The sequence below is a fragment of the Eublepharis macularius genome, chromosome 11 (genome assembly GCF_028583425.1).
Source record: "Eublepharis macularius isolate TG4126 chromosome 11, MPM_Emac_v1.0, whole genome shotgun sequence".
In the NCBI taxonomy this organism is placed as follows: Eukaryota; Metazoa; Chordata; class Lepidosauria; order Squamata; family Eublepharidae; genus Eublepharis; species Eublepharis macularius.
In genome coordinates, this window is record NC_072800.1 from 90,724,753 (window position 1) to 90,748,338 (window position 23,586).

At 46.7% G+C, this 23,586-nt stretch overlaps 1 protein-coding gene across 4 annotated transcripts in view; it reads right to left on the reverse strand.

The window, feature by feature from the left end:
• The window catches only part of OBSCN (obscurin, cytoskeletal calmodulin and titin-interacting RhoGEF), a 293,495-nt gene extending 277,262 nt beyond the window's left edge, over nucleotides 1–16,233 (reverse strand). For all 4 annotated transcript variants that reach the window (XM_054991181.1, XM_054991180.1, XM_054991179.1 and 1 more), the window contains exons 1-2: nucleotides 16,045–16,233; nucleotides 9,271–10,414 (exon numbers count right to left, since the gene is read on the reverse strand). In XM_054991181.1, the coding sequence (XP_054847156.1) occupies nucleotides 9,271–10,405 (1,135 nt within the window). In that variant the 5' untranslated portion in view covers nucleotides 10,406–10,414; nucleotides 16,045–16,233. The remainder of the gene's footprint in view (nucleotides 1–9,270; nucleotides 10,415–16,044) is intronic.
• Nucleotides 16,234–23,586: the final 7,353 nt, after the last annotated feature.

Consider the following 23,586-nt stretch of genomic DNA (forward strand, 5'->3'; position numbering starts at 1 on the left):
CAATCCTAGACATTTTGGGCATGAATTGGGCCCAAAATGGCTGAAAGAGGCCCAAAATAGCCAAGATCGGGCCTGAAATGGCTGGGATTTGGCTGCTGCCACATGGGGGAGTGTTCCCCTACCTAGCAGTGGCCCAACCGGGGCTGTTTTCACCCCAATTTGGGACAAAACCACCTGATCCAGGCCGAAATGGGCCCAAAATGGCCACTTTGGGCATGTTTGGGCCTTGATTGGGCCCAAAGGCCCAGATCGGATCAGTGCCGGGCACAGGAGGGGTCCCTCACCAGGCACCAACTCAATCCTGGTGGTTTTGGCCCTGATCCTGGCCAAAATGGGCCCTGAATGGCTGACCCGATACAGCCATTTTCCTGTGTTTGTTCATTTCTGCAGTAACTTTTGACCCTAGAAAAGTCATTCCTGGGGATGTTGGACCTGAGCAAAGGAATAGCCATGAGAGTCGGGGGGGGGCTGCAGTAGGGAGGCCAAAATGGGCCCAAAACGGCCGGGACCGGGTTGGTGCCAGGCAGAGGAGGGTTCCCCCACCTGGCAGCAACCCAATCTGGGCCATTTCGGCCCCAATCCAGGCCGAAATGGACGCAAAATGGCCAAAAATCAGGTGGTCAGGGCCACCTGACACGTGACCTCTTGGGAGAACTGCCAGAACTGTGTTCCTGCACATTCCCCCTCAAAATGAGCCCTGGCTTTAAGCCTAGGGTTGCCAGGTTCCAGTTGAGAAATTCCTGGAGATTTTGGGGGTGGAGCCTGGAAAGGTTGGGGTTTAGGGACAGGAAGGGCTTCAGCGGGGTATAATGCTATAGAGCCTACCCTCCAAAGCAGCCATTTTCTCCAGGGGAACTGATCTTTGTCACCTGGAGATCACTAGTAATTCCAGGAGATCTCCAGCCACCACCTGGAGTCTGGCAACACTGCTTTAAGCCAGAACCAGAATATAGTAAACTAAAATAGGCATACTCCTAACAGGTGCCTGCCGGCTCTAGCTCGAGAAATATCTGGAGATTTAGGGGGTGGAGCCTAGGGAGGGCAGGGTTTGGGAAGGGGAGGGGCATCAGCAGGGTATAAAGCCACAGAGTTCATCCTTCAAAGCAGCCATTTTCTCCAGGGGAACTTATCTCTGAGATCTGGAGATCAGTTGTAATTCCGGGAGATCTTCAGCCACCACCTGGAGGCTGGTAACCCTACCACAAACATAAGTTATAAGGTGTATTCATTATTATGAAAAGCCAGCTAATTTCTGGATCAGTCCAACAAAGATATTGGGCCTATAACATTGATGGCTGAGCCACAAATGCTTACTAGATTCTGCCACCAAAATTATTTTAGTAAATCTGGAGGCTATAAATGGGAGATTCCAATCCTGTAGCTGCAGTGTTTTCCACAATTAACTTGAAACATCTTGACAGTTGCTTTTGCACTAGGACGGCTTCCAGCATTGCCCCCAAACACCATAACATATGACCAGGGCAGGGTCCCTGCGTTCAAAAGAGTCAAGATGCCCCTTGCTTGTTGGACAAGGAAAACCAAAGCAGAAGTTGAGGAATGGAGAGCTCAACAGCTAGGAGGTTTCAAAGTGTGTGGAAAAACCACTCCCAGGATCTAGATACAGAGGAGTTAGCCGTGTTAGTCTGTAGTTGCAAAATAGTAAAAAGCCCAGTAGCACCTTTAAGACTAACCAACATTCTTGTAGCATAAGCTTTGGAGAACTACAGCTCTCTTTGTCAGATGGGCATCTGACGAAGAGAACTGTGGTTCTCCAAAGCTTATGCCTCAATAAAGTTGGTTTGTCTTAAAGATGCTACTGGACTTTTTACTATTTAAGATCTAGATAGGCAGTTTTCCAAACTCCCTGGCCCAAATCCCACTAACTAAGGTTGCCAATCTCTAGGTGGGGCTTAGAGATCACCCATCAGCTCCTCTAGAGAAAATGGCAGCTTTGGAGGGTGGATTCTACGGTGTTATAACCTGTTGAGTTCCCTCTTCCAAAACTCTGCCCTTTGCAGGCTCCACCTCCGAATCTCCAGGAGTTGGCAACCCTATGCACTAACTTTGGATCCAAAAACCACTAAACAGTGGGAAGGCCATATTTGTAAAAAAAATTGTTATGCTTTGCTACTGAAGCCAAAAGTGCAGGGGGTTGGACTAGATGGCCTGTAAAGCCCCTTCCAATGGTATAATTCTAGGATTCCACAGTTATGACGGCCAGAAGGTTGTTTTCCAGTGGATTATATAAATGGGCTATGAATCCTGAGAAAATCTGTGGCAGCCCACAAATTACTAGGACTAGGTAGCAAACTATTTAACCACAAAGGTCATATAACCAGATATCCCTGCTATGGATGTACCATCGCTCAAGATAAAGGGGCATTCACAAGGACCCATTTTGTGAATTTGGGCGAGCAGATAAAACATCTGTAGCCAAGGCGAGTCCCAAGGCAGGGGGAAAGTTATATGGATTTCTTACTTCTTCTGTAGCCACCTCTTTCAACAGGTTGTGCGGTTATTTTGGTCATTCTTGGCAAGGGCCAAGAAGAGTGGCCTGAACCACGTGATGTTGGAAAGCTGCCCATCAGCCTCCATAATGTAAGCTGACTTGTTCTCAATGATGACAGCACCTCCTTTGTCAGCCTCCTTGACTATGTCAGAATTTTTTCCCCCAGAGGGTGCAGGTGGTATGTTCTTCAGAACTAAGATTGTAAGGCAACGGCTGCAGTTTGCTAACAATGGTTTGGATCCTACCTTTTCTACCACGTTTCCTATTTCATCCTACCCAATCCCTTTCCACTGCTATGTTCCATGTGCTTTTGCTACAAGAGCAGCAGTGCCAACCAGACCAGTGGTCCACCTTGTCTAGAAACCTGGCCAACTAGATGCTCCAAGAAGCCCTACAAGCAGGCGACAAGGTCAAAGCTTCTCCCTGCTGCTATTGCTAGCTCCTAGAATGGATATTGCAGTATATACTGTCTCTAAACATGGAGGTTCGATTTCATTATTGTAAGTAATAGCCATTGGATGGGCCTGTCCTCCATAAATTTGTCTTATCACATTTTAAAGCCATCTAAACTAGAGGTCACCTCTCAATCTGTGACAGTGAACACCACAAATCAATTACTCTACCTCCTTTTGCCCATCTTGAATCCTTTCTAGAGATGGGCATGAACCAGGAAAATGGCGGTTCGTTGCAGCTCATGGTTCGTCACGTTTCATGAACCACGAACCATGAACCGGCATGAAATTGTCCAGTTCGCAAACCGGTTCATTTGGTTCATGAATACGTCACTTCCGGGGCAGCAGAAGGTCTGCAGAAAGCCCATCCCACCCATTGCCTAGGTAACAGATTGATCTGTGCCAGGCTATCTGCAGTGACAAACTGAAAAATGAACCAAACAAACTGGCCTAAAAATCGTCACGGTTTTTCAGAAATGCCCTCCGATGAATGGCTGGTTCATGAACCAAAAAACGGCCTGGTTCGTGACAAACTTTGGTTCGTATTTGGTTCATATTTCGGTTTGTGCCCACATCTAATTCTTTCCTTTTATTTATAGTTCACTTGACCATTGGTCTTAAGCTTAAATCACAAAATTACATCAATTAGCAAGTTTAAAACATCATAAAACCATAAAAGACATCATAATTCAGAATCAAATAAAACATTCAAGGATAAAATATCCCAATAAGAGAAACATAGTATAAAATACATAGTGGGAAAGGATAAATAAGTTATGATTAAATGCCCATCTTGTACCTATCACACATCAACTTTGTTGGATGCCTACAGGTTCGAATATTATGGGAAAATCTTTCTTCACCTCGTACATCATTTTGGAAACCTCTACCATGTCACTCACCATCTTATTTTCTCTCTAAAGCAAAAGCCCCAAGCACCTGAGAGCCAAGCTACAAGTGATGAATTACACTTGCCTGGCAAGTGTAATTCATCACTTGTAGCTTGGCTCTGAGTCTTTCCTTATAAGGAATGTGTGCCAACTTCTTGACCATAGTGGTTGTCCATTTCTGCACCTTTTCTAGTACTATAATAATGTGAGAATATATTTTCAAATTCATCCAACAAATTCATTCTCAAGCAAGGTAGCCATTTTAGTCTATCGAGAACCCAGAGTCCTATGGCATCATAAAACCCGTTTGCCAATAAATTTGGTAGTCATTAAGGTGCCACATGCCCTGACCTGGATAGCCCAGGTGAGCCTGATCTTGTCAGATCTCAGAAGCTAAACAGGGTTGGCCTTGGTTAGTAATTGGATGGGAGACCTCCAATAAGGACCAAGGTTGCAGAGGCAGACAATGACAAACCTCCTCTGTTCATTTCTTGTCATGAAAACCCCACCAGGGGTCGCCAAAAGTCAGCTAAGACGTGAAGGCACTCTCTGCCACCAACTCTTCCCTGTTTATTCATTAAGATGCCAAAGAACTCATCATTCATTTAAACTACTTCCCCACTAACTAAGCATCCTTTCACCTAATATTGTTTGGAGATTTTTTTTTTTAAGGAGAGATTTTAACCATCTCAAAACTAGCTTCAGTTTCGGCGAGCTTTTGGAAGATCTCTTAAACCTTACTGGAATAAACAGCACTGACTTTTCCAGCTCATCTTCCAGATTGTTTAATCCTGCAGTGAAAAACCAGGTTATGCTGCCACTGTTGTTGATACGAGTTTTGCATTGTCATTGGGATAAAATAACCACACAGAGGTGCTGCCAATGAGTGCTGTCCTGTATACTGAATCAGCTGCTCAAATATAGCTCCAATGGAAGGCAAGCTATTTTCTCACTAACCCACAAGCAAACTTTGTTGCCAACGGAAACATCCCCAACTAAGGACCCGTTTCAGTTTTCCTAATACCTCTACTTCTACCGAGTTTTTTAAAATATAATTTACAATTTTGTCACATATCTAAGAACTACGAAGGCCAGCAATCCCCCCCAAATGGCCAAGTGTTTCTTGGTCCCCATCTGGTTCTTCAACAGGAAAAAAAGAAACTTGCTTTGTGTTGCTCCCCACTAGGTGGCTGGCACATGATCACCCCGTAAGTTTCAGGTCGAATGGAGATTTGACCCTGGGTTTCTCTGGAAAAACCAAATACCTTACAGGGTACCAATAGCGGGGAGGGGCAGTAATGGGCAGGGCTCATTTCAAGGGGGAATGCACAGGAACGCAGTTCCAGCAGTTCCCCAAAGAGGTCACATGTCAGGTGGCCCCGCCCACCTGACTCTCGGCCATTTTGGGCCCGTTTCGGCCTGGATTGGGGCCGAAACAGCCTGGATTGGGCCTCTGACAGGTGGTGGATCACTCTCCCGCTCATCAGCGGCCTGATCCTGATGATTTTGGGTCCCTTTTCAGCTATTTTCAGCCCTTTTGCCATTTTGGGCCCAATTTTGGCCCTGAATGGCCAGGATTGGGTCCAAAACAGCCCGGATAGGTGATGTCAGGGGGTGTGGCATATGCAAATCAGTTATACTAATGACACACTTCTGGTAAGAGCAAGAGGTGTGGCATATGCTAATGAGCCATGCTAATGAGTTACACTAATGAGTTCCTCCAGCTCTTTTTCTACAAAATGACCCCTGGTAATAGGGATCTTAAGGAAGCTCTTAGTAGTTGGCTCAGTCTGCTGAAAATATACACTGAACAAGAACATTTATTTTTATGCTTCTGATGCCAACCATTCATGGAGACCAAAATAAACAGACACGCTTGGGCTCAGGTGCAGAGCTACAGACGTTTCTTTTAGTTTTGAGAATATCACTTTAGTGGCTGGGCTGTGAATCAGCAGTCTGCTGATTCAACTCCCACTCCTGCCATGAGTTCAGCAGATGATCTTGGGTAAGCCACTCCTCTCAGCCCCAGCTGTACTGTGGAGTTAATAACACTGACTTTGTTCTCAGCTCTGAGTGGGGCACTAATCTGTCGGGAGGTGGTGGGCTCTCCTTCTTTGGAGGTTTTTAAGCAGAGGTTAGATGGCCACCTGACAGCAATGCTTATTTGTGAATTTAGGCAGATCATGAGAGGAAGGGCAGGAAGGGTTACATCAGTGCTTAGTTCTCATGGCCCCTTCTTATACGCTCAGGGTAATGCCAATTGCCACCCTTGGGGTCAGGTAGCAATTTAGCTAGGGATCCTGATGATGTTTTGTCATCTTTTGGGCATAGAGTAAGGGTGTGTGAGAAGAATGAGGTATTTGTTAATTTCCTGCATTGTGCAGGGAGTTGGACTAGATGACCCTAGAGGTCCCTTCCAATCCTATGATTCTATATGTCACTGAAGCATAATGGTTAAGTGGTTGGGCTGTGAATCAGCAATCTGCTGGTTCGAATCCCACCACTGCCATGAGTTCAGCAAGTGGCCTTGGGTCAGCCACCCCTCTCAGCCCCATCTGCATTGTGGGGACAATAATAATACTGGATTTGTTCACTGCTCTGAGTGAGGCACTAATCTGTCTAGAAGAGTGTGGTATATAAGCCAATTTGTAAAAAGTTGTTGTTGTTGTTACCCCACCAGATGGGAACTCTGATTCTCAGACCATTCCACCGCAGCTTTTTAAAGGTTTGCAGTTTGCTCTACCAAAGAGAAGGCCCAATTGCACAGGAAGAAGCAAACACCTGGCTTTTTTATTTCTGAAGCTAAAGGAGAGAGCCACATCGGGTATGGAGAAAGGCAAAAAGAAACTGTGGTGCGGTGGGGAAAGTAGTTTATTTGAATCTCTTGCCCTTGCGTGTTTCAATGATGATTCTTCAAGGGGATCTGTATAATATCAGCTACTTTTCAAAACAGCATTCAGATGTGAGCTATGACTCACAAAAGCTCACACTCTACCACAAATTTTGTTAGTCTTATAGGTGCTACTGGACTCTTACTCTTTTCCTCATCGCAGCAGTTTCTCTGAGAATGAAGTGCAGTGGTCTGACTCAGCCCAGTCTTTCCCCCCCCCTGTAGTAGAAAACAGCAGAACTAGGGTCCTTGACTCCTTACTCACAGGTCGATGTGTAACCAGGGCAGGCAGCAGCCTAGGGGAATTGGACCATTTCAAGCAACTGGATTGAGCTCTCATTTGTTATGATTACATTTATGATATGCCTGTCGTCATGGAGCTCTGCACTGCCCTATTTGGGGGGAGCAGATTCCTATTTACTGTGGACCAAAAACCGAACCAAACGAACCAGCCTAAAGTTTGTGGCGGTTCGTCAGAAATGGGATCTGATGAACTGTGGTTCGCGAACCACAGACCGGCCTGGTTCGTGCTTAATTTTGGTTCGTATTTCAGTTAGTGCCCATCTCTATCCTCCAGATTAGAGTCCTGCCGCTCTTAACCACTACATCAAAATGCCTTCTGGGTGACCTTGGACCATTCTTGTTCAGCCTACCTGGCCTACCTCACAAGGTTCTTGTGAGGATAAAATGGAGGAAGGGCAAGCTACAGAGGCTGCCCTGAGCTCCTTGGCAGGATAAAAATGTGCCAGATAGATCATCCCACTTTTCGGCCTAGCCTGTTTGCTGAGTGTGCTTATGAGAGAGCAGTTTCAGCGGCACTGCCTTTTGAGGCTGTGTTTGTGCCTGGGGACACCTGTCACCATGGAGGGTGACAGAGGCCTAACAGCTCACGTCACACAGGCTGCCAAACAGCTGTCAGGCCCTCACAGTTTTCTATCATTGCCTGCTGGAGCACCTGATGGACATGGACAGGCCGGGTTTAAGTACCTCATACGTGCTCCGCAACTCCCAGAGGAGCAAACGCGCAGTGTCTGATAATGACCAAATCGTGCGGCGTGTGCAGAGAGCCTGCCGCCTTGATCCTCAAGTGCCTTAATGCTTTAATCTGTCTGCAGATCAGCCACAAAATGACTTCATTGCTAAAGTTTCCTATTGAGAGCCATGCCATGCCTGAAGATTGACGGAGTTCCTTTCACGCCAAAGAGGGCTTTGGGTGAAGGTGACAGACTTGCCATTCCCGGTCACAAATTGGAAGGGACTAAAAATCCGTCTGGTCTACCATCCCAAGGCAGTCCCACCCGTCTCCCAGCCCAGCCACCTGCTCCAGTCAATCTATGCAAACAGACTACAGAAAGCATGAAAGCGAGAAAATGGCTCCAGGTGCCTCAAGAAAGGAAGCCAAACTGCAAAGTAAGACAGAAAATCCCAAACACAGGGCGGGCTTGACTTCACAAGCAGTCCAGTGCTGTCATACACGCTGAATAATGAACTTTCAATCCATTTTCAGCGCACTTTACTGTGAGAAATGGTAAAATCTACTTGCAAATGGTCACTAAAGTGCATTGGAAGTCGATTGAAAGTGCATTGCTCAGCATGTGTGAAAGTAATGTCTTCATTTCAGTTGTGAATATTTTTAGTAACGTCAGTGGGAAAGTATATGTTCATCTGGGAGTGTCAACCTTTGTCTCCAAGTAGAATTTTTAAATATATTTTGTTGGATTTATATCCCGCCCTTCCCACAAGCGAGCTCTGGGAGGATCACAACATCATAAAATCATAACAACCACAATTTAAAATACAATAAATAGTTAAAATCATTAAAAAAATAAAATCCACATCTCATTAAAAAGTGGAGCGGAAGAAAGGAAAACAGGATAGCTGGCCAGCTCCTCAACTACGCTCATAGGCCTGGTGGAACATCTCCGTTTTACAGGCCCAGCAGAACTGTAACAAGTCCCGCAGGGCCCGGGTCTCAACTGGGAGAGCGTTCCACTAGGCCGGAGCCAGAGCCGAAAAGGCTCTGGCCTTGGTTGAGGCCAAGTGAGCATCCTTGGGGTCAGGGAAAAACCAGTACTTGGGGCAACCTAATGTCCTTGGACAGCCTTTTTCAGATTTTAAGGAATAGCAAGGTTACTTGACACCCTTGAATTTGTCTACAGAACTAGACTGCACTCCCAGCTTCTTCAAACAGAATTGCACCATCTTTAATCAACATCGTTGTGAAGATGATGATTATCTGGGCTTTTTTTCTGGGAAAAGAGGTGGTGGAACTCAGTGGGCTGCCCTTGGTGAAAATGATCACATGGCTGGTGGCCCCGCCCCCTGATCTCCAGACAGAGGGGAGTTGAGATTGCCCTCTGCGCCGCTCCAGCGGTGCAGAGGGCAATCTAAACTCCCCTCTGTCTGGAGATCAAGGGGCGGGGCCACCAGCCATGTGACCATTTTCAAGAGGTTCTGGAACTCCATTCCACCATGTTCCAGCTGAAAAAAAGCCCTGATTATTATAATAGTTCAACTACAGCTACCCACCTTTGACTGTGACCAGCACAGAACTGTAGGTCTGCCCGGCCAGGTTGGAAGCCGTACAAGTATAGAGACCGTTATCGACCTGCTTGCAAAAGAGGATCTTCAGCACAAAATTCTCCTGTTCATCCTCGTAGATGATGTGCCGTCGCCCTTCAAGGATTACTTCTCCATCCTTTTTCCAAACAATTTCTGGCTTGGGTTCGCCTGTAACATAGCAGCTCATCTTGGCGTGTTTCCCCTCTGTAACGGTGAAGCTACGTGTTGCGATACCATAGGAAGAACCATCACCCCGGAAGCCCTTGGCAGTCAAGCTGGCAGCCCTCTCATAATCCAGGGAGAGGTTCAAGCCAATTTTTGATCGCCCTTCTGTGGAGGAGTATGCAGTAGAGATCACCGAGTCAGTAGTGGATAGGTCTGTCTTTCTGATCTCTTCCCGGCGTTTTTGCAAGTGAGACAGCAGCGGTGAAGTCTTGGTATAGCCTATGTCTACGTTGTGCCGAGTACCACCGGGGCTGTAAGAATCTGGCGTATCCACAACCAATGCAGCAGCAGCACTAGCAGCCCCAAGAGGGTTCTCTGCCCGGCAAGTGTAGGTTCCACTATCCACTAACCGTGTACTTTGGATCTTCAGTGCATTTTTCTCCCCCTGAGAGTCAATCTGGATACGGTTAGACTCCGATCGCCCACCCAGGTGTCTCCCATCTTTCTCCCAGTTCACAGACAGTGGAGGGCTGCCCTGAACAATGCATTTGAACATAGCGTCTTCCCCCATGATCACTCTGATAGAAGTAGGTTTCTGAATGAAGTAAGGGGCCGATTCGGTCACCGTGGTTTGCTCTCCAACTTTGATACTGACAGCAGCAAAAGCTTCCCCGATGGTGTTCTTGGCCCTGCAGATATACTGGCCGCTGTCCTCCAGGCCCAAGTCATAAATCGTCAGACGATACAAGTCGCCATCTTCCACCATTTTAAACCTTCCCCCTGTCTGGATAGGAAGTTTATCTTTCTCCCAGCTCACCAGCGGAATGGGGTTTCCAATGATTTGGCAACTTAGAGTGGCATCTTTCCCCATGGATACCACGAAGGCCTTAGGCCTCGTTAAGAACCTGGGAACTCCACTGTAGGAATTATAATCCATCTTGAGATCCTAGAAAAGAAGAGGAAACAGTAAAAGAAAATTCTTTAGGAGAAACAATCAGACTTTTAGAATAATCAATGCAGGGCAGCATTTTACAGAGATCACATGGATTTCCTTGACCGTAATAACTGCTTTTCATTCTTCTTCAGCCCATGAGCTCCAAGGTGGTCTCCCTCTATCAATTTGTCAGTCCTCTAAATTTTTATCCTACTCTTTGCTAGTTTACAACTGCTTGCGTACACAAGGAATTTAGCTCTTCATCCTTCCCCAGTTTCAGCATTCCCCTTTCAGTGAAATCCTAAGCAGAGTTACTCCAGTTTAAGCCCATTGAAATCAATGAGCTTAGATTGGGGTAACTCTCCTTAGGATTTCACTGTTAGCAATCTCAAATTCCCAGACAACACACACCAGGAAATCTCACATGTGAGGACTCCCCAAAGGAATTGTTTTGTTCACTGCTATACACAGGGCCATATCATCGTCCAACCAAAAATGAGACCACAGAACCAACGGCTCAAATGTCTGACTGGCCCACCCAAAACAAGACATCGGATTAGTTTATGAATGAGTTGTTTTTAATATCACCAAGTGATATTCTATCTAGACCCACCAATATCAACTTTCCACTTAGTTAATGAATTACAGAGCACGTGAAACAATGTCTTCACTTAGATAATCTATTGCTTGACACTTTGGCTGGTTCCGCATGCCATTATAGGGATGGCCCACACACGGAACACTGGAGATGTCTCCATTTGCAAAACGGTTGCGGGTCATTTGGCTTCCTTTTTTTTTGGTGCCTTTTCTGTGACCGCAGAAAGAGCGTTCCAAGAAAAGGCACACACACACACACAAAAACCCAGAAGCCAAACAGCCCACAACCATTTTGCAAATGGAGATATCTGCATTCCTGGGGAGAAAACTGCCAGTATTCCGCGAGTGGGCCGTCTCTTTAAGGGCATGTGAAAATGGCCTTTATTTACTTCAATTATACCCTGCCTTTCTCTCCAATGGGGACTCAAAGTAGCTTACATTGTTCTCCTTGCTTCTATTTTAGCCTCACAACAACACTGTAAGGAAAGTTAGACTCAGGGCCAAACCATAAGTGACGCCTGACACAGGTTGGACACTTGCCAGCTTCCCTCAAGTTTTGATGGGAAATGTAGGCAGCTTGGCGGAATGCTGGACAAGTGACAGTTGAAAAGTCCATTGGACAGCAGTCGGAGAGCCAAGCTGCAAGACTAGGATGCCTACATTTCCCATCAAAACCTGAGGGAAGCTGACAAGTGTCCAACCTGTGCCTTTTGTCACTTGTAGTTTCGCTCTGAGAGAGTGTGACCAACCTAAAGTCATCCAGAAAGTTTCTATGGCAGACTGGGGATTTTAACTTGGGTTTCCTAGATCCTAGTCTGACGCTCTAACCACTAGGCCACACTGGCTCATAGATTCTGTGCAGTCCTGTCTGAATTGGCCAAACTATAAGAGAGCTAGCATCGCATAGTAGTTAGAGGGCTCAAGTAGAACCACAGAGGCCTAGGATCAAATCCACACTCAGTCACAGCAGTCTAGACACAAATGTGTGTTTTTCTTGCAACCGTATGTGTGATTTCCTCAAATCGTTACCTACAAGCTTCCAGCTACCTCATAGAGGTGTGCTAAGAATGCATGTTTCATGACTCCCCCCCCCCCTTTTTTTCGTCTGGCTATTCCGTACCACATCTACCTTCAACATTGGAAATAAGCACAGGAGGAAACTGATGGGGTAGAATTAAGCAACTCCCAACCTGCCAATTTCCCACTGCATACATGCCCATCTTCCCCACGTGACTGCAAAAAAGCAAATACAAATCTGGAAAGAACCCCCATTAGCAGGGCTTTTTTTCAGCCGGAATGCGGTGGAACGGCGTTCTGGCACCTCTCCCTGCAGCCCAAGACTTCCCCACCGGCCAGCTGAAGCCGGGGAAACCCCAAACAGGCTTTAAACTTCAGCTGAAAGGAGAGGGATTCCCCTCCTCCCAGCTGAAGCCTTCCTTCCTTCTTTCCATGTCTGTCTTTCTTTCTCTCTCTCTCTCTTTCCTTCTTTCTCTTCCTTTCTTCTTTCCTCCCTCCCTCCCTCCCTTTCTCTTTCCTTCTTTCCACGTCTTTCTTTCCCTTCCTTTCTCTTTCTTTCTCCCAGTCTCACTCTTCAGTCATAAATACACCAGTGGAGATTAGTTACCTATCCATAAGCCCTCTCTCCGGAACAAATCTGGGACTGCAAATGTACTTTGAGAATTAGCCCTGCTAAAGAATGAGTGCTCGAAATTCAGAGAGCACCTCTCAGCAATCTTGAGAGGGCAGCTACTGCAAAAAGTACATTGAAACAGAATGATTATATGCAGGCTCCAGCACTTGAGGCAGCTTACTGTTGCCTCTGTGCGCGCGCGCCTGTGTGCAAGCACACACCGGACTGCGAGATGATGTCACTGCGTGTGACATCATCACGCAGGGGCTGGCACGGCGCATGGCGGGCCTTCCAGCCCTCCCATTCAGTTGCTTGGCGGGCCAGGCGCAGCCGGCGGCCAGGACAGCTGTGCCTGGCCCACAGAGCAACTGAATGAGAGGGTGCCCGCTCAGCTGCCCCACGCTGCTGCCACCAGCACACGCTCCTGGCCGGCAGCGGCGGTAGCTCTGTGGCGTGCGCCGCTGCCCCAGGGCAGCGCCCCTCTGGCACCTTAGCGCCCTGAGGCGGCGGCCTCACCAGCCTCAATGGGCGGGCCGGCCCTGATTATACGATGACTCTACACCCCAGTTCTTAACCCAAATTATAATTTTCTGCTGCTGCTTGTTGAGCTATTCCACCCCTGCCTAATCTTCTTGTTTTGTCCGTCTATTGTGGGTTTTTAAAAATGTGTTGTTCACTTATTTTAGATTTTGTAAGCCGCTTTGAGTCCTGCTTTGCAGGTGACAAGCAGGGTGCCATTATTTAAAATAAAAATATTCCCGCACCTCTCTTCAAAAAACTCTCAAGATCACAGAGAGGCACCTTCAGAACTTTTAGCCCTCAGTGCTCACCAGGGCTGATCCCTAGAACATATTTGCAAACCCAGGAGTCTGTCCCAGTAACTGGATAACCCCTAGCTGGGTTGCCAGCCTCCAGGTAGTGGCTGGAGATCTCCCGGAATTACAGCTGGTCTCCAGGCCACAGAGATCAGTTCGCCTGGAGAAAATGGCTACTTTGGGGGGTGGACTCTATGGAATTATGCCATGCCAAGGCCCTTTCCCTCCCCAAACCCCACTTTCTCCAGGTCCCTCCCCCCCCCCCCCCAGATCTCCAGGCAACCCTAGCTGAAGGTGAGGTGGCAATCTCATACTCAGGATAAAAATATGCCCCCATAATCATCTCCTACATTTCAATAGAACAGAGGCACAGCAGTCTGCTCGTCCCAAAGAACTAGATCACTAGAGTTGCCCTCCCCCAATGTGTTTTCCACATTTTGTGCTTTCGCTGGAAATATTTTTCTTTGAACCGTCAGACTGGGTGGAGAAAAGATCTTCGGGTCTCGGGAACCTTCCCTCACCGAGATAACCTTTTAGCCAGTCTGCATATCTCTGAAATCAGGGGGCAGGTCCTCAAGGTAAAAAGAGCATTGCTTTCAGCCAGGACTGCACCCTAGCACCCTATCGTTTCTCATCATCAAGCAGTTCCATGACTGAAATGAATGCCAGAATGTTTTCTAGCCTTTTGCAATGTTGAAAAGTTGTCGGATCTTCCTTAGGAATAGCTTTCCAGCCCCCCCCATCTTAAAAGTTGAGGTCAACTCTGGGGCAGGGTCGTATTAACGCATGGCCGGGCCCCTAAGCTTTCAGGTATTTGGGGCCCACTCCAGCACTTCAATCTTTCGCCCCACTACAGGTGACAGCCTGACCCTGGACCGGTAGTTACTAGACCGCAGTACATAGTCCTCCTATATCCATTTTGAGGGTCTCCTGGAGAATTCTTCTCACAATTTATTAAACTATTTTTATTGTGCAAGTAGAACTCTCCAGGGAATCACATTCTGGGGGTATAGTTGTTCAGTACTGTAATATTTTGAAGTGAATAAAAATTTTATTATTTATTAAAAATATATATAATTTATATTGTTTTAATATAAGAGGCAATCTGTTTCACTTCAATAAGGAAGCAGTTAATCATCTTATTAATCGAGGCTATGTAAGAGAATCAATTAATTGCAATTTATGTGGGGTGTGCCTCTGCAAAAGAAATTGATGGGCCCCTAGTCCCTGCGGGGCCCCTAGGCTCAGGCCTAATCAGCCTGATGAGTAGGGTTGCCAGCCTCCAGGTAGTGGCTGGAGATCTCCCGGAATTGCAACTGGTCTCCAGGCCACAGAGATCAGTTCCCCTGGAGAAAATGGCTACTTTGGGGGTGGACTCTATGGAATTATGCCATGCCAAGGTCCTTTCCCTCCCCAAACCCCACTTTCTCCAGGTTTCTCCAGGTTTCACCCCCCAGATCTCCAGGAATTTCCCAACTTGGAGCTGGCAACCCTACTGATGAGTAATATGGCCCTGCTTTGGAGGAAATTAATTGCAGGGTGTTAACTAACTAATCACAAAATTGCCAAAACATCAATGACAAGATAGAGATTGCTTGGTGGCACCGCTCCCCGCCCCCCGGTTATTCCACATTTCTTTCTCTAAGAGCTTCTACTGCCCACCGACAAAACTTGTTCTAAGACACATTTAAAATATTCTTTTTGAGAACGGAGAGCAGGGAACAACACTCAGATCCAGAAAAGCAGCCGGCCTGTCTGTTTTATCCTACTGCAATTCTGCACAAAAAGCAAAAAGAAAAAGAAAAGGGCAGGCACCGCCATTAGAACTACTCGACAACAGCGCTGAGCTTTCGCTCTTAAAATAGACTCAGCTGCTTCTCTCCATCTTTTCTCAGAGTCCATCTGTAGAAATGCAAGTTGAAACCAAGGGAGAATGACAAACAGGGAGGGGGCAGCTGTGGTTAGGATTAATACTGGCCTGGGAGGAGGAACGAGGTCAGAAAAATAACCGGGTTTTGTTTAAATATTAGGGATGGAGCCCGATGGAAGGAAGGAAGGAAGGAAGGAAGGAAGGAAGGAAGGAAGGAAGGAAGGAAGGAAGGAAGGAAGAAGAAAGAAAGAAAGAAAGAAAGAAAGAAAGAAAGAAAGAAAGAAAGAAAGAAAGAAAGAAAGAAAGAAAGAAAGAAAGAAAGAAAGAAAGAAAGAAAGAAAGAAAGAAAGAAAGAAAGAAAGAAAGAAAGAAAAGACCAATTTCTTCTACATACTGTCACCAGGCTGAGATGGAGGAAAAAAATTCCAGCCATCGCTTGTCACACATGGGCTACCACATTGCTCAAGAAAGTCTAAATTAAGCAGCTAAATTGTCCCTCGTCCTAGGCAAAGAGCTCCCTGATTTCTTCTGTGCCACAGAGGTGAAGCTGCTGAATTCTACCAGCCAAGCAGAGCTCTAAGGAAGGTCTTCCCAATTTCTTGACCTTCAGCTTTCATTGCTAGGTCCGGTCCTACAAACATCTGCAAACAACAGATGTCAATAAACACACCCACCCTCCAAAAGGATTTTCCTGTTCCTCAGAGACAAGAGATGAAATGCAGTACCTTACCTGGAGTCTTTTTATATTTGGACGGAAAAGGCCGCTTTCATTGAGGCGAAGGAAAGTAGATCCTTAGTCTGCTGGTACAAATGGGGTCAACGGGTGAAGGGGGCATGGGGAGACCAAACGGTTTTGGTTCCCCCCTCCCCACCAAGTGAGAAATAAAACAGAAACCTCAGTGAGGTCGGGGAGGTGCTGAAGGAGCTCCCCCAGTCCCCCTGAGCAGCTTCGGCGCTGAGGGTTTAGCCTGTAGTCAGCCCCTCCCTTAGCCTGCCTTCCTCCAGTCAACTTGGATAGCTGGCATGCCTGCTGCTCTCCCCCTGCCTCCCATTTCCAAAATAGCCTTGGGTATCATTTATCAGGGAGATTAAGTTTCATGTGGCAGAGAAGGACGAGACATAGGTTTAGGAAACCCACTGGGACCCACCAAAAAGCCATCCGTTGACAGCGTGCCTGCAGGCAGCCCCCCCCCCCCGCCCCATCAGCAGGCTTAGGTCAGGCATGACCCTTTCTCAAGCACGTTTTTATCACCCATAACCCAGTTGTGTCACACAACAAGGATGCAAAAGCTCGTTTTCCTTCTTGCATGTGTTTGGAAGGATAAAGAGAATGTCTTCTTATACACCCAGGATAAAGCCGATCACCACTTTGGGGTCAGGAAGCAATTTTCCCCAGGCCAGTTGGGTTAGGGATCCTGATGGTGTTTTGCCATCTTCTGGGCATGGAGCAGGGTGGTCACCCAAATGAACAGGCGCCATTTTGTCTGTTGTTCCAGGCACTTCATTCTTCTGCATATGTGACCCACGTAAGGTGAGACTGAAATAGAGTCACAGTTTTGTGAAATTCGCCATAGTTTTGAAGTGAACCTGTAGCTGATGGCAGAGGAGGTTTTCTGTTTCAGGGGCCCTGCACACAGTAAGCAAAGGCCTAAGCCCGCTTAGCCTAGGACCCACCAGAGCCTTAATTTATTTATTTTTATTTATTTATATCATATTTGTATTCCGCCCTCCCTGCAAGCAGGCTCAGGGTGGATAACAACCTTAAAATAATTTAAAAATGTTCCATATTAAAACTTTAAGACATCATAGAAAGATAGCAGCACTCTTTGCCTGGTGGCAGCAATACAACTATTAACGAAGAATACAGCAGTACAACTAGATATAGCGGCACAGTAACAGCAGCTGAAAAACAAACAGTGGTGGGCAGCTCTCACGGGGAGGGGGGTAGATGTTGCATCTTCCGGCCAGCGGAGGCCCAGCCTCAGCCATGAGCCTGGCGGAACAACTCTGTCTTACAGGCCCGGCGGAAAGATAGTAAATCCTACCAGCCCCTAGTCTCAGTAGACAGAGCGTTCCACCACATAGGAGCCAGGACTGAGAAAGCCCTGGTTCTAGTCAAGTCGAGGCAGGCCTCCTTGGGGCCAGGGACCGATAACATTTTTTTTCCTCCTGATTGGAGGGTCCTCCAGGGAACATACAGGGAGAGACGGTCCCTCAAGTACGCTGGCCCCAGTCCGCACAAGGCCTTATAGGTCAATACCAGAACCTTGAACCTGATCCGGTACTCCAGTGGCAACTTGGGCTGTGCCCACATCAACCAGTAAACATTCATACCTAAGACTAATGCTTCATACCATTTTAAAAATTCAGTTTGCCAAAAGATAATATAAAAGCACAGACATAACCACACCAACTTACATTTGAATTAGCTCGGATCAGATCTCACTCAAGTCTCAAAATTCCCATAAGCTGAAGAGAAGGCAGGTACTTGTTTGTGATAATTCCATTGGTTGTACTTGGCAAGGTGGGGAAAGGGTGCACTCCTAAAAAAAAAAGAAAGCTGTGAATGTTTCAAAGTCTCTAACGCCAGGGTTTTTTTTTCTTTTAGAGTGACAGAGACAAGAGTTTTGTCTACCTTTAAGAACATACACGGTATGTGGTGTAAAAGAGCGCCACCCCACTCTCCTAGCTTTCTACAAATGATGCAAAACCAGATTGTTCAAAAAGGCTTTTGTATTGTAGGGAGGGGTCTCGGATGCTTCGCTAATGAGTTAAGATTTTAGACTTCACCACTATGTTGCCTTACCTGCTACGTGTGCCTCCTGTGGTCTAATGTCAGCTTATGTTCTGTTTCAGCGTTTCTTCAACTCTGTATTGGATTCTTACTAATGCTACATCTTTGTAAAGTTGTTTTTATTTACCCTATGGCACTGTGGGGAATATCCTTGAGATGGACCGTACCGGTCTCACACTGTGTAATCCGCCTTGAGTGTCAGTGAGAAAGGAGGACAATAAATGACATAAATAAAATAAATAGACAGACTTAGGGCGACTCCAGCAAGGGACTTTAAAGGTAAGTGAGAAGCAGAGGGGGTTTGCCAGTGTCTTCCTCTCCAGAGTCTTCCTTGGTGGTCTCTCATCCAAGTATTGACCCATCTTCGCTTCTGAGGTCTATTGAGATCGGGCTATACCAGACTGCCTTCCCTCTAAGAACATACTGTAACCTCCTCATATTCCCCATGTCCATTTTCCATGCATGTGTATGTGAGCAAGATGTTGCCCTGTGAATATTCAGAATCCGTACAATTCTCGCATAATCCGCATTGCTGATTCTAACACAAAGATTCTGATAGTTTGGAATAATGTGCAGACGACTTATAGCTAACTAGGAGACTGGGCAAGGTATGATATTAAGGCATTAGCTAGGGCCAGGGCTCATTTCGAGTTCCCCAAAGAGGTCATATGTCAGGTGGCCCCGCCCACCTGACTCTCAGCCATTTTGGGCCCGTTTCAGCCAGGATTGGGGTCGAAACGGCCCGGATCGGGCCTCTGACGAGTGGTGAATCACTCTCCCACTCAGCAGCAGCCCAATCCTGACCATTTGGGGCCCCTTTTCAGCCATTTTCAGCCCCTTTTGCCATTTTGGTCTCAATTTCGGCTCTGAATGGCCAGGATTGGGTCCAAAACAGCCAGGATAGGTGATGTCAGGGGGTGTGGCATATGCAAATCAGTTATGCTAATGACACACTGCTGGTGATGTCAAGGGGCGTGGCATATGCTAAGTTCCTCCGGCTTTTTCTATGAAATGACCCCTGGCGGGGGCTAACCCCCATCAAGAAAACCCTTGTAAGATGGCAGATGTTGGTAAAGAGGCAAGCAGCTCAGTGCAATGCATCTCTCGCAGCAGGTCGAGGGCAGGGGGGCACTGCAGGGGGGCTGGGCAAGAGGTTGGGATGCCGCACTAGAACCTGTGCTTACACACCTCTTTTGCTCCTCCTCTCGCTTTTCCATGGGCTGAACAGCTCCCCCCTACTTTCCAGCCTTTCCCCCCTTCTTCCAGCCACGGGTTTTTCGCCTACCTTGCACTGTTGATATGGGGGCGGTGCTTGGCTTCAGGTGAGTCATTGAGTCACTGCCCGAGCAGGTTAGATGTTGGGGAAAAAGTAGACGGCTGGTGAGCACCTTTGACATATCCTCATTGGTGGGGAATTGAGGTCTGTCAAGAGCAGCTGGGTGCTTTGCGTCCCTGCGGCAAGGTCAGTCGCCGTGGTGGGAAACCCCTGGACAAGCCTGGCCGTTCCGTCCCCAGCTTCGCGGCCGGTGGAGGGGAGCTTTAAGGGGGAAACCACATTGCCCGGCCAGGCTAGGGCACAGCCATACTATGGATAGCTTGCACCCAGGGCAGAGGGTGGCTCGCCCAGACAGGTCAGGGCGGAGGTCCGAGAACGATCCCAGGGCCTGACTTGTACTGCTAGTTAAGTCCTTGCCGTGTTTAACCAGTTATGTTGTTATTCAATAAAGCAGCTCTTTAGTTCCCAGATTGTAAAATTACTTGTTGTCAGATAGCTCCCCTCCCTATTACGGTCACAAAGCAGGAGGGGCAAGCCAAGAACGGGAGAAGCTGGCAAGGAAGAAGTGAAAAAGAAGGATGCAAAGGTCAGGAGCTGGCTTGCAACCCACTTTCAGAGGCTTCATGACCCACTTTTTGGTCCCAGCCCACAGGTTGGGAGACACTGCTCTAAAGTACAGACATCAGGTCCCATGAAGAAAATGGCAGCTTTGGAGGGTTGGCGCTGTGGCATTGTATCTCTCTGGGGTGCTTCCCCCAACCCCCTCCCTCCCCAGGTGTCATCCCTTAATCTCCAGGAATTTCCCCATCCCAGAGTTGGGAACCCTAATTTACAAGCTGCTGGAATCAGTTCCTGGGGAACTTGGAAGATCTCCCCGAATTGATGTTAGAACACTGCAAAAATCTGGCTTCCCCCCCGCCAGAATGCACAATTAGAGAGGCTGCTCTGTCCAAGGTTTTAGAACAACATGGTACCCAGTAACGGATGAGGCAAGATAACAATCAGCATTATTTTATTTATGCACAAATACTCCACCTTTTAAACCAGCAACAGACTCCTTAAAACAAAACAAAAAAAAACACCAGTATCAGATTCTCAATTACCGTTAAAACCAATAGGATAAATCTAGAAATTCTGATTGGAACAAATATATCTATCCAGAGGGAGTGACGGTTAAGGCTACTATCACTGTTGCTAGCCAGTGATCCAAGCTCTTAGGAAAAATGGTGTCATGCACTGACAGGAGGGCCCAGCTGTACTGTAGATCCATCTCAGTTCGTCCAAGCAATGCAAATCACACTTTTGCAGCCTCAATTTGCCTCAGAGCTATGGAGAAAAAGTAAAAGGGCTTCAACCCTTCCATCCTTTCACTGAGTAGCTCTTCCCCCTGCACTCTGTTTGCATTTTAAAGGACATGTTTTCTTTTTCAAAATGTTAATAGAGTGGGGCAGGAGGAGCCCAGTTCCAATAGTAAAGCTGAATGGGGTTAAATCCCCTCTCTTTTCTGCACAGACTGGAAGCTGCACAAACCAGCAATTTGCATTTTATGGCCAGAGTAAGTTTGGGTGACCTTAATCTCCTCTGTCTGAGCTCTTAGCCACAAGTTCACTGGGTGACTTTGAGCCTGTCGTTTCCTCTGCCTAACCTACCTCACAGGGTTGTTGAAGGATAAAATAGCAGAGGGGAGAACCATGCATGATGCAATGGACAGAGTAGGACAAGGCTATAAGCAAACAAAGTAAGGAATTCTTTTGTTGTAATCCATCATGCGAGTATGCTTTTGGGTAACCTTTATAAGGTAGGGACAGCGGGCACAAAATGAGAGTCTTGGTTGCTCTTAAAGATGAAACCTGGCATGGGAACTTTGGGGGGATGAGTATGATCTGCTACTTTGCTTTTGTACTGTGAATGGTGCCCCACTCCCCCAAGAGGTGTGTGGTTTGTAGCTTTGTTCAAGATGGGTAGCCGTGTTTGTCTGTCTGTAGCAGTAGAAAAGATCAATAGTCCAGGAGCATCTGTAAGACTAACAAAATTTGTAACAAGAGTACGAGCCTGGATTGAATCGAGACCTAGGCTTCCTGTTTCATTACCAACGGTGATTTCTCCACCCCCACTAACTCTCTGCATAACCCACCCTATTCAATCACGTCTGCTATTGGCATTCACCAGCTATTGTCATTAGACTTCTGAAATAACCCCTCTCCAAGATGTAAGGACAGATGGACTCACATTCTAGCTGTATCTGAAGCAGTAAGCTGTAACTTTAATTTTAGCCACCTGCTGCTTAGGCAACCGTTAGAAGCCGTGGGAAATATACGATGACTACCTGAGGTTCTGTTTGGAATACATAAGGTGATTTCTGACGCCCAGGAGAACAGCAGGCAAGGAAATCACCAGATATTCAGACCAGCTTGCCACTAAGGACAAGCAACCAAACACCTTGGATGACTTCATCAAGACCAAGGCAACAAGCCAAGTTCCATCTGTTTAGGCCAGGAGATGCATGGCTGGTGGCCAGAAATTTTTGTGCAGTCTTCTAGACTCACTGCCTCCAGAAGCATCACACACTCCACTCAAGTTTCCAAAAGCTGGCAACAAAGGGGTCTTTCTGCTAGCAAAGGGCTCCAGCAGCACTGCCCATCTCTAAATACAATGTCTGTTTAAGAACAAGGACTAGAAGTTTAAACATAGAAACAGGAGAAGAAATACAGCAAGGTAAAGAATCTTCTTTCTGGGGTTTTGAAAATGACTGAGCATCTGTAGAGAACGAAAGATGGATAGATTTGTTCTATAGGAACAACGGGGAAGGGAAAGGAAGATGGGCGCTCCCACATTCACTTCCCGGTCCTTGGGTGACTCCACACACAGAGGATTTCTGCTTCGCTGTCTTGGAGGTTCTCTCACCATAGTAGCTACTTTGAAACTGGTGACTTCATTGGCAGTATCACAGCAAATGGAAGAAATCATGCTACTTGCTACTGGAAGCAAAGGAGAAGCCAAAAACGCATTCATAGCAAAAGTGTTGTTTGTTGAAGAAGACACTCCAGATCAAGAGGGGAGAATTGCAAGCTTTCCCTTGCTCTCAGCTAACCCAAAGTGAGGGACAATGTAGAGAAGGAATCTGAGGAGATTCACTCTCTTGTTTCTTGGGAAACCCGTCCCTGAAGAAAAGCACCCCAGAATGTATCTCAATAGTAAAGAATCCAGTAGCACCTTTAAGACTGTAGTGTAAGCTTTCGAAAACTGCAGTTCTCTTCGTCATGCATCTGACAAAGAGAACTGTGGTTCTCGAAAGCTTATGCTACAGTAAAGTTGGTTAGTCTTAAAGGTGCTACTGAACTCTTTATTATATTACTACTACAGACTAACACGGCTAACTCCTCTGGATCTATTTATTTATTATTTATTATTTATTATTTCAATTTATAAACCACCCATCCTCAGGGGTTCTAGGCAGTGAACAACAGTTAAAATCAATAAAAACAAGAAAACAATCATTCTAAATCAACATACAATAAACAATAAATTAACCAAATACATTAAGGTGCAAGGGGGAGAGAACTCCCCACCCCAAAGGTGGGAGGCTGACATGGCACCACCGCCTTCAACCACCAAACGCCTGGCGGAACAGCTCTGTCTTACAGGCCCAGTGGAACGATAATATGTCCCGCTGGGCCCGGGTCTCCATTGACAGAGCATCAATGTATCTCCTCTTCCAAGGCAGTACTATTGGCATGTCCCTTCTCTGGAGGATTCTTTTGGATTGCCCTCTCAGAAATGACCAAGTCACCAGCTCAGAGCAACTTTTAAAAAATCAAGATACTTGTTGTTACCAGAACTGCTCTTTATTGTAATGGGGAATTAGCTGTAGCAGTCTGTAACTATTAATATTTAAGCGAGGATCATAACCTATGTATACGGAGGTCCTGATCCCAGACACTCTAGTGAAAAAGAGGCAGACAAGGAGTAAGGTCCAAACACGTGTATTGAGTGTAGCGTAAGCCTAGCTTGCACAATCATACAAGGAACACACAAGGTCTAAGAAATACAGAGTAGGAAATACAGAGACGTTCGCATTAGCTGGTTCCCAACGATGATAAGGGAAATACTCACAATCCTGGAGCGAAGCAGAGACACGGCAGCGAGGGTGGCCCAATGCCAGCACTGGGACCACAGACGGACAGCAAGGAGGTCTGGATAGG